Genomic DNA, 14,914 nt, shown 5'->3' with positions numbered 1-14,914 from the left:
TTTTGTTATATGGACAGAAAATAAATGAATAAATAAAAATAAACAAATTAGATCTATTTTTGTTCCATGTTGCAACATGCAAATGCAGATGCTCTGTCCTGGCTCCCCATGGTTCCTGAAGCCTTGTTTGACCAGAAGGAACATATTTGTTTTCATTTGGACGGAGGTGACGGCTTTCCTGTCACCAGTCCCCATATGGTCTCTGCAGTAGTGTTGGATGCAGTTCTCCAGCAGGTCATATACATGATACGACATTGGTGGCCCAACCATCTGCCTGGCTGACCCACTTCAGAATTGTTATGCATTGCGCCATTGCCTCTCCCTCTTGGTTGGTGTTATTCTCCTAATGGAAGCATTTACTCCCTATATCATGGTTCTAGCAGCTCTGTGGAGGGAGTCCTCTGCTTATTAAACCAGGGTCATTGGGGGATTTCTCACACAAAACTGTTAGCATGTTACAATGTGCTTTGGCCAGATATCTATTGGGAAGTGAAACATCTCCTTACAGCCTGCCACAAGTGTTCAGGCAAGCAGATGACACCATGCACTGTTTTTTTTCACCATAGCTGACTCCTACAAATCCTTGGGAAAGAGTTCACTTTGATTTCTGGTTATTGGTGATTGATGATTTTTCTCATTTTCCTTATGTCATTTTTTGTCAGTCTGTGACAGCAGACATGAATGCAAGGCCCTGTTGAAAATATCCTCCATAGAAGGCTTTCCTTGCACACTGGTTGTGGGACAATGGTCCTCACTTTGTTGCACAATCTTTCAAGGACTTCTGAACACATAATGTTATTCACCATTTCAGGCCTCTCCCTTCCAACTGCAGTCAAATGGTGAGGCAGAATACCTTGTCTGAACATGTATGACACAGATGCACAACTGTGTAGAAGATTTCCCAGCCAAAAAGGCTCTCACATCTTTTTAAGCTCTTGCAGAATAATGCCTATTGGGACCATGAGTCTCACAAAGCACATTTATGGCCGTCAGCTGCAGATGCTGCTCACCTCTCGCTGCTGGGCAGGCATCACCCAGCGACGCCAGTTTTGTTGATATTCACTCCCCGAAAATCAGTTTGGACCAGGGTGTTTGGACAGTGCCCTCATTGGATTCCAGTTATCAATGCAGTTAAAATGCCTTCATAGTTTGCATTGAAGATCAACTTGTGGCACGCTACTGGAACCACTCACGGAGCTGAACAGGCCTGGTCATGCCCACCTCCCCTGGCATCAGGGCTTTGTCAGCACCAACAGCAGGTTACTTCCTGCCTCCCATTCTGTTGAGCATGCACCACCGCCATCAGGAATGGGCACTGGGTCCCCATTGCCAGAGCCTCACCTCTCCTGGGACACGATCTGTGGCCAGGACCAGATACTCGCTGGGCTTAAACTTCGCAAGACATGATGCAAGTGAGAGCTGTACTTAAGTTGCACAAAAGCACCCTCACAGGCTGCAGATCAAACAAAGGGGGAACTTTTCCAAAGCAACAGCTGCAAGGGCTGGGCAGTAATAGCCATTCTAGAAATAAACTTGTGATAAAATGTCTGCCAAGAAATACACAGTGAAAGGCTGGAAAATTGAGACTTAGCTAGATTGCATTAGAAGCCTGCAGCCTGTACAACAGTAAACAAAGAACAGGGACTATGTTGATGATCCTCCATGGTAGCACTGTCATGATGATATCCTCAAGATAGTTAATGCAATGAAAGACAACCTTCTAAAAACCTTTGAAAAATGGCAGGCCCACTAGTGACCCAAAGCATTAGCCATTCATTCTTATAGAAGTTGAAGGGCATGTTAACCCAAGTGACGGTTTTGATGCCTCGTCCAATGGAATCTGAAGGTAGACTTTGGCCAAGTCATTTGTCAGAAAGAATAATTGTCCCCCAGCCAACTTTGTGAGCAATTCCTCTGGGCGAGACGAGGGGTAAGTGTCTATGATTGCCTGTGGATTAATAATGACATAAAAGTTACCACAGAGAGGAAACTGGACAGGTTCTTTACCAGCACTAAACGTGTAACCCATTCACCTGAGGAAATTGGTCTGATCAGTCCCCATGATGTTAAACACTCCAGATCTGTCTTAACATGGTTAGCTATTGGCACAGGCAATGCCTGAAAAAACAGAGCCAGGTGGAGGGTTTGAATATGTCATGAAATTGTTTGCACACCCTACTTCTGGGACAAACAGAGCCAAAAACTCATAACACAAGGAATACAATTCATGATAAAGCACTTGGTCTGACACCAGGTGTGTCACATTCACAACAGAAAAACCAAAAGTAGTAAAGGCACCTAACCTGTCCCAGTTTTCAATACTCACATTGTTGTCTGCCAAGTACATAATGGAATGGTAAACTGCATTGGCAGTGAATTGACCAAGTATAGTAATCTGCTGTTTGTTATAGTGTACCAACTGACTCTTGATGCATGCCAATGGTGGGGATCCTAGCCTGGCAGATGTCTGTGATTTGAGTGGGGACAGGGCAGCTCCTGTGTTGACTTGAGGATTAATGGCTTATCCATTACCCATACTTCAATGAAAAATTTGTTCTTGCTTGCAGATAATTTTTTACATTTATGGTAAGAGGTCCACTATGTTGGGCAGGCTGCCTACTCACACTGTACAAAACAAGAGGGGCACCAAGAAAGTGGTATTCTGTGTTCCTGCTGCTAACAACATGTTCATCCGCATCGGTCCAGTTGGCTTGTTTGTACAGTGGCTACCTCCTCTTCCCGCAGTGCACTAGGCTCCATGTGCTGGGGCAATATGTGAAACCTCTTCTGATGTGGCTCCTCAACTGAAGAACACATGATGCTCTTCTTATCTGGGGCCAAATTAATTATCAATATCTCGGACTGTGGTGTCTGAATAAGATTCCTGAGACTTAACTGTGATGAACTGACACTTACAACTTAGGCTGTGGAGCTCAGCTGCCCAAGCTAGAGATGGTTGTGGCAGATGTTTGTGATATTGGTAGAATTCAGGATGTGCACTGACCACATGCAGATACTTGTGATGCGAGGAGGACTACAAATTACACGTACATACACTGAGATGACAAAAGTCATGGGTTACCTCCTAATATTGTGTCGGACTCTCTTTTGCCAGGTACAGTGCAGCATCTCAATGTGGCATGGACTCAACAAGCTGCTGGAAGTCCCCTGCAGAAAAAATGAGCCATGCTGCCTGTATAGTCATCCATAATTGTGAAAGTGTTGCTGGTGCACAATTTTGTGCACAAACTGACTTCTTGATTACTTCCCATAAATATTCAAAGGCCGACAAAATCATTCATTCGAATTGTCCAGAATGTTCTCCAAACCAATCACATGAAATACATGGCTGCAAATGGTTTCCAAGTAGTCAAACATGACCATTTCCAGCCATTGATCAGTTCATTTGGATCAGAGGACCCAGTCCATTCCATGTAAACACAGCCCACACCATTATGGAGCCATCACCAGGTTGTACAGTGCATTGTTGACAACTTGGGTCATGGCTTCATGGTGTCTGTACTACAATCAAACCCTCCCATCAGCTCTTACCAACTGATATCAGGATACATCTGACTAGGCCACAGTTTTCCAGTAATGTAGGATCCAACCAATACGGTCACGAGCGTAGGAGCGGTGCTGCAGGCGTTGTTATACTGTTAGCAAAGGCACTCGCATCAAGTGTCTTCTGTCATAGCCCATTAATACCAAATTTTTCCATGCTGTCCTAATGGATACATTGATGGTACGTCCCACATTGATTTCTGCAGTTATGTCACCCACTGTTGTTTGTATATTAGCACTGACAACTCTATGCAAACGCTTCTTGGTCATTATGTGAAGGTCATTGGCCACTGCATCCTGTGTAGTGAGAGGTAATACCTGTAATCTGATATTCTCGGCACACTCTTGACCCTGTGGATCTCAGAATATTGAATTCCTTAATGATTTCTGAAATGGAATGTCCCATGCATCTATTTCCAACTATCATTTCATGTTCAATTCATTTCCCATGACTAGGCCATAATCATATTGGAAACCTTTTCACGTAAAACACCTGACTACAAATGACAGCTCCACCAATTCACTGCCCCTTTATACCTTTTTTATATGATACTTCTGCCATCTGTATATGTGAACATCACCATTCTATTACTTTTGTCACCTCAGTGCATCATCAAAATGATGTGATGCTGGTGCTTACATAGCAGCTAACTGGCTCAGTAAGTAATACACACAGAGGGGTATCCATTATAAGAAAGAGCCTTATAGAGCTCTGTGTTGACCACCCAGAATGCCATGAAATGTTGATGAAGCCATTTCTCATGAGTGTCCCAATCTTCAGCAGATACATCCGGGGGGAGGGGGGGGGGGGGGAGTGGTGAGTGAACAATTGGCAGCTGAGCCTGGGTCAACATAGCCAACAACTGTTACAATACAGCTGTATGCACCTACTGTTGTTGCAGAAGTGACTGGTGTAAAGCCTTCATGGAAGAGGAAGAGGCGAATGGCAGAAGAACCACAGAATCCAAAACACACAATAATTTGACCATCAATGTCACCACTTATGTTCTAATTCGGAACACAAGAAACACACAGCAATAAAAGAGATACCATTTATTGGGCCATGGAGTGGCATCTACAAGAATACAATGAAAATTGTTTACAGATCTTGAACACATTTGACAATTGAGAGCCTGGAAGCCTATGCATCCCCTTATAATGACACTATCCACATCAGGTGTCACTGAGTTGTGCTGCATGTGGACAGTGGATCTGGTGATGGTGGTCAGTGCAGTCACTTCGTTTAGTTACGGGTGCTCCATTTGAATGCTTGTGAACACTGTGCTTGCCATAGTGGCCAAATGGATGTTCATTGTGGGCGATAGGTGTAGTAATCAACAGGTTTTTACAGTATAAATATTTAAGTGTTATTGAAATTTGGTAGTTTATTTATTATGTTTGATCCTGTGCCATGTAGCAGTGAGTATTTATATCAAGTGTCTCACCTAATAATTTCCAGGTGCATTTCCTTTGGTGTTTCAGCAGATATTTGGAATTTAGTTTCTGCAATGTGTAGCTGGAATCAGTCCAAACAAGTGCTGCTCCTCACATCTTTCCTGCAGCATGCACAGTGTTGATGGAAAGCATTGGTTTGTTTCCCATTATGAACAAAATTGGTTTTAAAACAAAATTTTATGTGCCCATTCAGTAGAGCAATTCCTAATCAGTCTGGTGGGATATTTGTTCTATTGATATGTATGAACAGGAGCATTAAAACATGAAGAATATCCAGAACTCCAGTAGCAACTCATGTGCAGCCCTGGTCTGTGCTGACTACTACTGCCATGCAGTAACAAAGCTGACATTCAAGTTATTCTTCTTGTTTTAATGTCACTGTTAATACACATTGATAAAACAAATCTCCCACTTGACTAATTTGGGACCACTCAATCAAAAGGCCACATAAAACTCTTCTTTAAAAATTGTTTTGTTTGTAATGGGAAACAAACCAATGCTTTCCATTGACACTGGGCATCACATGAAAGATGTGATGACCAGTATTTGTTTGGGCTGACTACAGCTGCATATCACAAAAATAAAATTCAAAATACCTACCGAAACACCAGAGAAAATGCACCCAGTGGCTTTTAGGAGAGATACCCTTGCTTACAGGAGTGTAAATATGACATATGCAGCAACATTATGCACCTAAGGTTTGGAACTACACGGCCAAAATAATAGTAAAAGGGGTGTACAGCTGTGAAAATGGCATCCTTTTTCATATGGTGTGGTACTCGTGGTAGGCTTACAGACCACAAGTGACAAATGTAATCATGGCACTGTAAATAAACTGATGGTACCCAAGATTCCACTTGACATGTTTGATTGCATTTGATTTAATTTAAATAATGTTACTGTTAGTTTGCCACAGATGCATAGGAAACTACTTGCAGAATTATGTGAAAGTACAGTCAGTGACCAGCTGAAAGTTGTGCGCATTGCCAAAACATGTTCTTGCACATACAGTGTACTGAAATGGAATGATTGTATGGTGTTAATGGCCAGGAAACCCTGCCTGGGGTAGTTTGGTTGTCTAGTGTAAGTCTTCTATTTGACATCACTTTGGTGACTTGCGCATCGATGATGATTATGATGATGAAGAAATGAAATGATGAGGACAACTTATATGTGAAGGCCCCAAGTGGAAAAAATCCACAACTGGCTGAGAGTCAAATACGGGACCTCAGGATCTAGATGCAGCAACACTTAACAGTGGACCATGAGTGCAGATGACAGTACGCTGAGCAGTGTGATTAAGAATCAATAAGCAGTTTCATCATTCGATATGCCATTAACTACAATTCTTTATATTCCATAATAATACTTGAATCTCTTACCATTTAGGAATACAGTAAGGATGTTACACTAACAAGATAAAACTTGCCTGGAAATATGTTACAGTGTCTCACACCTTGATAACACAAGATTACAAAGGCGGTTAGGACATCTAAGAGATAACATAAAATTGCTAAAGTACTGTTATATATTACTTCTCCACATAGTCACTACAGTTCTCTAAGTATTTTCCATGTGTAAACCAATCTATTAAAACATGTCTAGGAGCTCCAGAATGTCAGCATGGGTTCTGAAGTTGTAACCAGCCAGATGCTTCTTTAATGGCCCAAGTAGAGGAAGATCACTTGATATAAGATCAGTCCATTGGAAACGTCAGATCAAGCAACACGTAACGAAGCCAGTATGTTCTTGGGCAGTGTCACAAAACAACGCAACACCTTTCAAAGGCTTGGTTATTTCCCCCAAATCATCTTCTGCAACCATTCCAGTACAACAGAATATATGTTCTCTCCATACACGAGTACACCTTTCATTGCCCAAAAGACTGTGGTTATAACTTCGTTTACAGATATTGTTGTTATGAATTTGTTATGTACAAGAAATAAGGGTTGTCCCTATTCCGATGATATTTTCTTCATCTTAGGTGTCACATGATAAATTTGTTATGTACAGGAAATGAGGGTACCCCCATTCCATTGATATTTTCTTCATCTCCAGTGTCACATGATGTACCTATGTTCCATCCACTGTGACAGTACTGTGCAGGAATGGAACCCCCTTCACCTACCATCACATTAAATGCTGGAGAGACAACAACATTTGCTTAACTTTGTTCTTGTCTGAGCGTTGCTGCAGCACTCAGTGAGAGCATATCTTCCAGTTGTCCTTATATTGTGCATCATATTCACTACTTTGACAATAGAGATGTTGTGTTTGTGTGCAATATGTCTCACATGAATGTGAGTGTCAATTTGAATCAACACTGTGACATGGCACAGATTTTCATCTCACCCACTCTGCAAATGTCCACTAGTTCATTATGATTTGCAGCTGAGAACATTTTCTTAAATCCAAAACCCTTATTACACTTTGTTCTTCAGTCTTCAACAGAGTATCTGTCAATGCTGCCATCTTGAAACTATATTTTAAAGCACAACCATCATCATCTGTCAGTGACGTTTCAAAGCTTTGCCATCTCTTCTATCCAGACAGGAATGTAATTTGTGCTTATGAGTGTATAAATACTTGCATGACAAGTGTTATTACCTTACTTATAGAATAACTTTGTATGTAAGAATTGTCAATATTTTGTTCTGCAAGCAGTTACATGACGGATCTTTCTTGTGAGTCATCATGCTACGTTAATGGCATTTTTATTTTCTTGATGTTCATTCGATAATGATACGGCACAGCCTATGACTCTAGAAGAATAGTGGATAGCTCTTTTTGTATACTTGTGTAGCTGATTATTAGTGTATGGTGTCAGTTATATATATAACTCATACAGACATTCCTACCATGGCTCTGCCCTCACTGTTGAGCTACGGGTTTAGGGGACCTAGTATCTACGTGGAAGAATTTTTCAGAAGAGGATCTAGTTGTGATGATGGGAGGCAGGAAAAAGTATTGACGGGTATTAGTATTATGGCATTGAGAATGAACTAGTAAAGACAGTGCCACATCAAATCATACAAATAAGGAGTTTGTTCATGTTTTGAAGTATTATAATAAACTCTGTGAAGATGGTCAATATGCATTTAGTTCTTCTGCATCTTTCAGTTACAGTAGGCTGTTCCAGTTTACATGCCTGCTGTTGGGCAATCGGGTGCCCACGGGGACGGGTTGGCAGGGATATGCAGACAGCTGTACAAAGGCAGTCAAACAAAGCAATAGCCTACGTGGTCCTACTGCACCAACTGAGAGCACATGGACAGGAATGGCCATTTGCCTTGTTCATGTGCAAAATGCATGCAGTTGAGCTGTTTGGTGGGGAACCTATACTAGCTGCGCCAGTCTGTGAACATTCTGAGGTGCACCCAGGTATAGCCATACCCTATGGGACAGTATTAAAATAATGTGAGTTACAAGGTTAAATGTAAAACTGATTTCTGTTGATGCCATCAGCAGATGGGGTCTTACCAAACTATGGTCCATGTCTCAGTAGATTAGGCAAAGGGAACTTTCGTAGGTTGATAGAAAAATCTATAAGGGTTAACATTGTCACTGATGAGGAAGCATCCCTGAAGTTACTGGTGTTACTGATTTAGGGTAAATTCAGATTTGAAACTATCAGCATAAAAATTACAGTGTTTTGGAGCTAGTCTAGAATACTTCAGGAGGAGGCCAAGAAGATACTACAATACACAGACAGATGATTAGTAACTTATTAAAACTTGAGCTTGGTAAATACTTAACTTTGGAAACAGTTATTGTCCTTACACATGACATTTGTTTGATGCTGTCATTGACACTTATAACATTTAGCACTTCATTCATTGCAGAATGATAGTTTCACATCAGAGTACAATTGTCTACAACTTTACATAAAGTTCTGAATAACTGTTCTATTACCATCCAGTTAGCATGCAGCCCGATCTGTGCTAAGATGACACTTTCATCATAAGTGGTGATTACAAGTGACTACTAATTATAGAGATTGGGCTTAGTGGTACTGTGCTCGGACATAAATAACTTTCCAACTGTGGCAGCATAAGGAAACACATGGAGCATGTCTACATCAATGTCCTTAATTCGTTGATGTGCTTGGTAGCAACTGTTTTTACTTGTGATGCCATCATGAGATATCAACAATTATTTGAGACCTCATTCTGCAGACAACATCCTCCACCCCACCACTTGAACCTCTGCACCTCGTTGTTGATGGGACACAAAACACTAACATTGCTTCCTAGTTTTCTTTTTCTTTATTTATTTGGTTATTTTAATTTAATTAAACCTATTTATAGAATTCTTGTGGTGGCTTTTCTTTTCACTTTTAAATGTTATCTGTGTGCCCCCCTACAATTTGGGTATTTTTTCTGTGCAGTCATGACGTCTCTGAAATTTGAACTGATGATATGTAAACTGTCCATAAACAAAAATACATTAAATAAATGTAGACCTTTTTATGTTGATACAACAGACCCATACTAATACTTGGGCAATGCATTCCTGGTACCATGCCCAAGCAGCAAACAATGAAACTAATGAGGAACTCACAGCTTGTTATGTACTTATACCACTTCTATAACCGCTTATCAAAGTATTTATCTCTTAGAACTGGAGTGAGCTATATTGTATGTCATCAGATATGAGATATGGAAATGCTGTACAGATATCCTTTAAATTATAGCCAAGGTAATTGCAGCACAAAAATAAGTTGCATTTCTGGGAACTTTGGTTCCATAAAACTTGTTTACCTTTCAACAATGACAGCGATTCAGTCCTATATCCTCTTTTTCCTTTGTTTCTGTTTTACTAGTATGCAACAAGAAATGAAAACCTATTTACTTTTTAAAGTGTATTGCAGCTATTTTATATTTCAGGCAGCACAGGAGAAATATGAGTTGCAAGAGCAGGGCGATGAACTAGATGCCAAAATTCGCAAGGCCGAAAAAGAAATTCTTGCAATGGAAAACACTCTGAAATTGGTTAATGCTTCAAATGACACTTACAAGAAGAGCTTATCATCCATTGACACAGAAAGTAAGCAAGCTATCACTCTAATTTTATGCCACCACTTTACTGCTTCCATAGCTCCTGCTCATCTTCACTCCAAGCCTCGTTGCAGTATGATTTCAGAAGTGAGTGAGTTCTGTATTCACTTCTTCTCCTCTTCTAATGTGTAGTGTTGAAGACATTTAATTATTTGTTTATAGTGTCTGGTGACTTATAGTTATGAGGCTTGCCAAATATTTGTAAGCCATAAATAAGTGAAACATTTGAAAGAAATCACAAAGACAGAGGTTCTAAATGTACAGAAGGAAAATTAGTAGTCAGCATCTCAGTTAATTGCAGCATCAAGTAGTAACATAAATACATTATGCACTATAATACTTCTGCTGATCCAGTTTAAATTGTAACAAATAAAATTATTGGAATGTGAATTGGTATTAAACATTTCTGAGTAACATTTCAGTTACAGAAATGATAACACACTGCTCAATTTCAATTAAACTCATGAATTAATTTGAATTTATTAATCACAAATACTTTACAGTACGGCATACATGAGCACCTGTATATACACCTGTATACCTCTTTCAGTTCTCCTCAATCAGTGACCACAGTATGAGGAGTGAGAGTTTAATCATGGCCATAATTGCTTGTCTAATTCTTCAGAATGCAGTTAGTGATAGAAGAAGGGCAATAAAGATTTAAAATTCATGTGCATTGCATCCTCTGGGTTCATACATTACCATGAGCATAGATTACTATAAGTGCAGATTATGAAGCTCTTATTATGTAAACATATCTGTTGCTATTCTGGTTTCACTCGCTTCAGTATTCAGTTTTACGGTTCAAGTTATCTCCATACCAAGTTTTATCCAAATCGATTCAGGAGTTTATTCATGAAAATGTAACAGACAGAGCTACTTTTGTATTTCATAATGTTATTACAATCTCATTGGCGAACCTCAAAGTTTTTATTTCTTCTCCATAGATTTTAATGCCTATTCCGAACTTTTCTTTTGTTTCCTTTACTGCTTGCTCAATATACAGATTGAATAGCATCGGGGAGAGGCTACAACCGTCTCACTCACCCAGGACTGAAGACCACAACAACAACAATGTTATTACAGAAGTATGGATGAAACACGTTGAGGATTGTATAAGCATTGTATTCATTATGTTGAATTGTATTGTGTAGAACATATTGATCAGCAAAAGCTTTTTCATAAATACGATACTATTCAAACATTAAAGAGTTACCAGCTTTATCAAAGAATAATTATGTTTCCCTATGTCACGTTATATTCTTTAAATGAGATAAAACATTAATTTACAATATTTTTTCTGTGATCCAATTTTGAAGAAGTTGTAGTGACTGACACACACTGACACAGCAGTCAGTGCATGCGATAGTCACTCCCATTGAAGTTTGTGTGCGAGTGAAAAATGAAGACAGAAGAATGCTGTCCTTATACTCAGTGTTTTTGCCGCTAGGAGTATAGTGGTTTGCCTGCAATGATACGCCACATTCTCTCTTAGAATAGCAGAGCGACTGCCGATTTTTACTCTTTGTTTTTTGTAGAGATTCTGTGAATCTTGTTGATATAGTAACACTTGTACACAACTGCGAATGTGGAGAGTTAATAAATCTGTTTGAAGTTCTATCTCGTCTTTGATTGTATGGAAGTTCAAGTGCGGGATTTTCTCACATAGTTAACCTCTCGTCAGTGGTGACTCCGACATGATTTTGCTGTATGGAATTAGGAAATATCAATGTAACCATCTACTGTATCACACCTGACAGTGTGCCTACCGCCCTTTTGGCCCCACAGTCCCATATTGTGGTTTGCTCAGGTGGAGGCAAACTTTTCCTAAGCCAGAATAACTGCCGATATCACAAAATTTTCTTTGGTTGTAAGCCAGCTCAACCAGTGATTTGCTATGGAGGTCCAAGACATAATAACAGCTCCTGCGATGGAAAATGCCTATGACAGATCAAAAGCAGAGCTCATACATCGTATAGCGGCTTCACAGGATGATCGAATTCCCCAATATTGACTCAAGAAGAAATGGGCGACAGGAAACCCTTCGCCATCTTGCAACAAAGTGAACATCAGCACCATTCCTGACAACCTCCTGCATGCTATTTGGAGGAACCATCTGCTAGCCCAGTTAAAAGCCATCATTGCTATGCAGTCGGGCATATCACTGGACATGGTCACAGAACTTGTTGACCATATTCAAGATGCCATCACGCCGTGCTTGGAGGTCAGTACAGTAACTGTTCCTTCCAGTGTTGCGTCCATAACCCCTATGATGTCGAATGCCGATTACGATGCCCTGGATGCCAAGGTGGTTCTTTGCTTTGCTTTGCAGCTTTGCTTACACGCAGTAATATGAACCGCCATTGCGTTCTGGTAACACCACAGATACAGCAAGCAGGCAGAGATGTGTTCAAGCCCATGCACATTTCCAAATGAGAACGGCTGTTGTCAGTAGGTGCCACCAACTGCCACATTACTTTTCAGTGCCTGTTTATAATGGATCGGACCTCAAGGAAATATGAAATTGATACTGGATCTGATCTGAGTATTCCACCGAGGAAGTCACTCTGCTGCTGCAGGCCATCCACGGCAGTCAACTTAGCATCTGATAACAATACAGAGATCCCAATGTACGGTACACATCATGAGGATGTGAAACTAGGCCTTCGTAGACAATATACATGGAATTTCACAGTAGCGAATGTGGCTGAAGCAATAATAGGCACTGATTTCTTAGCATATTTCAAACTTTTGCCTGATATATCTAATTCCTACCTTGTTGACAGCCTTACTGGTCTGACAACCACCAGATATCACCACTATAATAGAAACAGTGTCATCAAGGTTGTGCAAGTAGCAGATGAAGAGTACCACACAATTTTGCAAGATATTCCATTCTTAACTAGACCACCGGGAGTGCCACAACAGGTGTTGCATGTTACTGTCCTCCACATCAAAACTACTGACGGACTACCTGTGTCATGTTGCCCACGCAGATTAGCCCACAGATGCCTCGCAACAGCAAAGACAGAGTTTGGTCTTATGTTGAAGGAGGGAATCATTCACCCATCATCCAATCCGTGGGCATCAGCATTACACCTAGTACCTAAAAAAGGTGGAGCCTGGTGTCCGTGCGGCGATTATTGAGTGCTGAATGCCAGGACTATTCTTGACCGCTACTTGGTACCATTATTACATTACTACAATCACGCTCTTCATGCCTCAACAATATTTGGCATCACTGATTGTGCGAAGGCCTACATGCAGATTCCGGTCGCGCCAGAGGACATTCCCAAGACGACTATAATTAGACCCTTTGGATTGTTCAAGTTGAAGTTTATGACATTCGGGTTGCAGAACGTTACACAGACCTGGCAGCAGTTTATAGATTCAATAGTGCGTGGGCTACCTTTCTGCTTCACATATCTGGACAATGTGTTGGTCTATTCAGAAACCAGAGAACAGCACAACAATCACTTATGTGAGGTTTTTAAATGACTGGAAAAGTACAACATAGTTTTAAACACTGTGAAATGTGTTTATGGCCAGCCTGAAGTTCAATTTCTGGGCCACCACATAACATCCTCTGGTTCCGCACCACTACCAGAAAAAGTAGAGGCCATCTTTCAACTGCCAAAGCCTATCACCATAAAAGAGCTAAGCAGATACTCAGATACTTCGGGATGCTGAATTTTTATGGCATCACTTACCACGTACAACTAGCAACAAGCGCTGTTAAATGAAGCACTACCAGGTGCAAAGGTATGAGGTAACACTCCCATGCAATGGAATGAGAGTTTACAAGCAAATTCACTACGGGCTTGCGGCACATTTCCGGATTGACCAAAGTGGTGGTCAACTGCTTATCCAAAGTATCTGGTGTTTCACAATCATTGAACATGACAGAGCTAGCAGTCATGCAGCATGAAGGCCCTGAACTACAAGCAATATTAAGCGATGACAAAACTTCACTAAAATTGCAACTGGTCGACATTCCGGGCAAAACTGGCAAGATCTACTGGAACATACTGCATGAAAGATCACAACCATATGTACTGACCGCATTCCACCGGTCAGTGTTCAATAACCTCCATAACCTGTGTCACCCTGGAGTGTGTGCGAAGGTTAAGGTGGTTTCAAAGAGGTTTATATGGCCAGGCATGGACAGATTAGATTAGATTCAGTTTTTGTTCCATAGACCCAAAAAATGAGATGATTCTCGTGGGTGTGGAACATGTTAAAAAGTATGACGTAAAACATTTGAATATAATACTTACTACCCTGATCATTTGTCAGGAGATAATTGGAAATAAGTTAATACGATGCAATAAACTGGGACAGCTAATATTTACAAAATTAACACCCTGTCAAAATGAAACACTGTTATGCACTATTAATAAATTTATCATACGCAAAATACCTAATCTTGACTGTTGTGACCAAGTGTTGTCAAAACTGAAATCTAACAGATATTTTTACTTAAGCTGACTTAACAGTCTCTGTTAAGATATTTATCTATGGAGTAGAAGGATTTGCCTATCAAGAAGTCTTTCAAACTCTGTTTAAACCGTGCTTTATCTGAAACCAAGTTTTTAATAGTTGCTGGCAATTTATTAAAAATGTGTGTTCCTGACTATTGGACCTCTGTTTGGACCAAGGTAAGTGATTTTAGGCCTTTATGTAGATTCTTCTTATTCCTAGTATTGATACTGTGTACTGAGCTATTGGTTGGAAATAGAGATGTATTACTTGCAACAAATTTCATTAAGGAATAATTATACTGAGAAGCAGTGGTTAGAATACAAAGTTCCTTGAACAGGTTTCTACAAGATGTTCTC

General features: G+C 40.4%; 1 protein-coding gene across 3 annotated transcripts in view; it reads left to right on the top strand.

Moving 5' to 3' along the window:
* LOC126162967 (coiled-coil domain-containing protein 39) overlaps window positions 1-14,914 on the top strand; it is a 485,180-nt gene that overhangs the window by 398,414 nt on the left and 71,852 nt on the right. For all 3 annotated transcript variants that reach the window (XR_007535141.1, XM_049919812.1, XM_049919811.1), the window contains one exon: window positions 9,906-10,065. Coding sequence is in view for 2 of the 3 variants with exons in the window: in XM_049919812.1 (XP_049775769.1) it covers window positions 9,906-10,065 (160 nt within the window). In the remaining variant the exon portion in view is untranslated. The remainder of the gene's footprint in view (window positions 1-9,905; window positions 10,066-14,914) is intronic.

This window comes from Schistocerca cancellata, chromosome 2 (genome assembly GCF_023864275.1).
Source record: "Schistocerca cancellata isolate TAMUIC-IGC-003103 chromosome 2, iqSchCanc2.1, whole genome shotgun sequence".
Lineage (NCBI taxonomy): Eukaryota > Metazoa > Arthropoda > Insecta > Orthoptera > Acrididae > Schistocerca > Schistocerca cancellata.
Note: the sequence above shows the minus strand (reverse complement) of the source record. Positions and strands in the feature narration are given on the sequence as shown.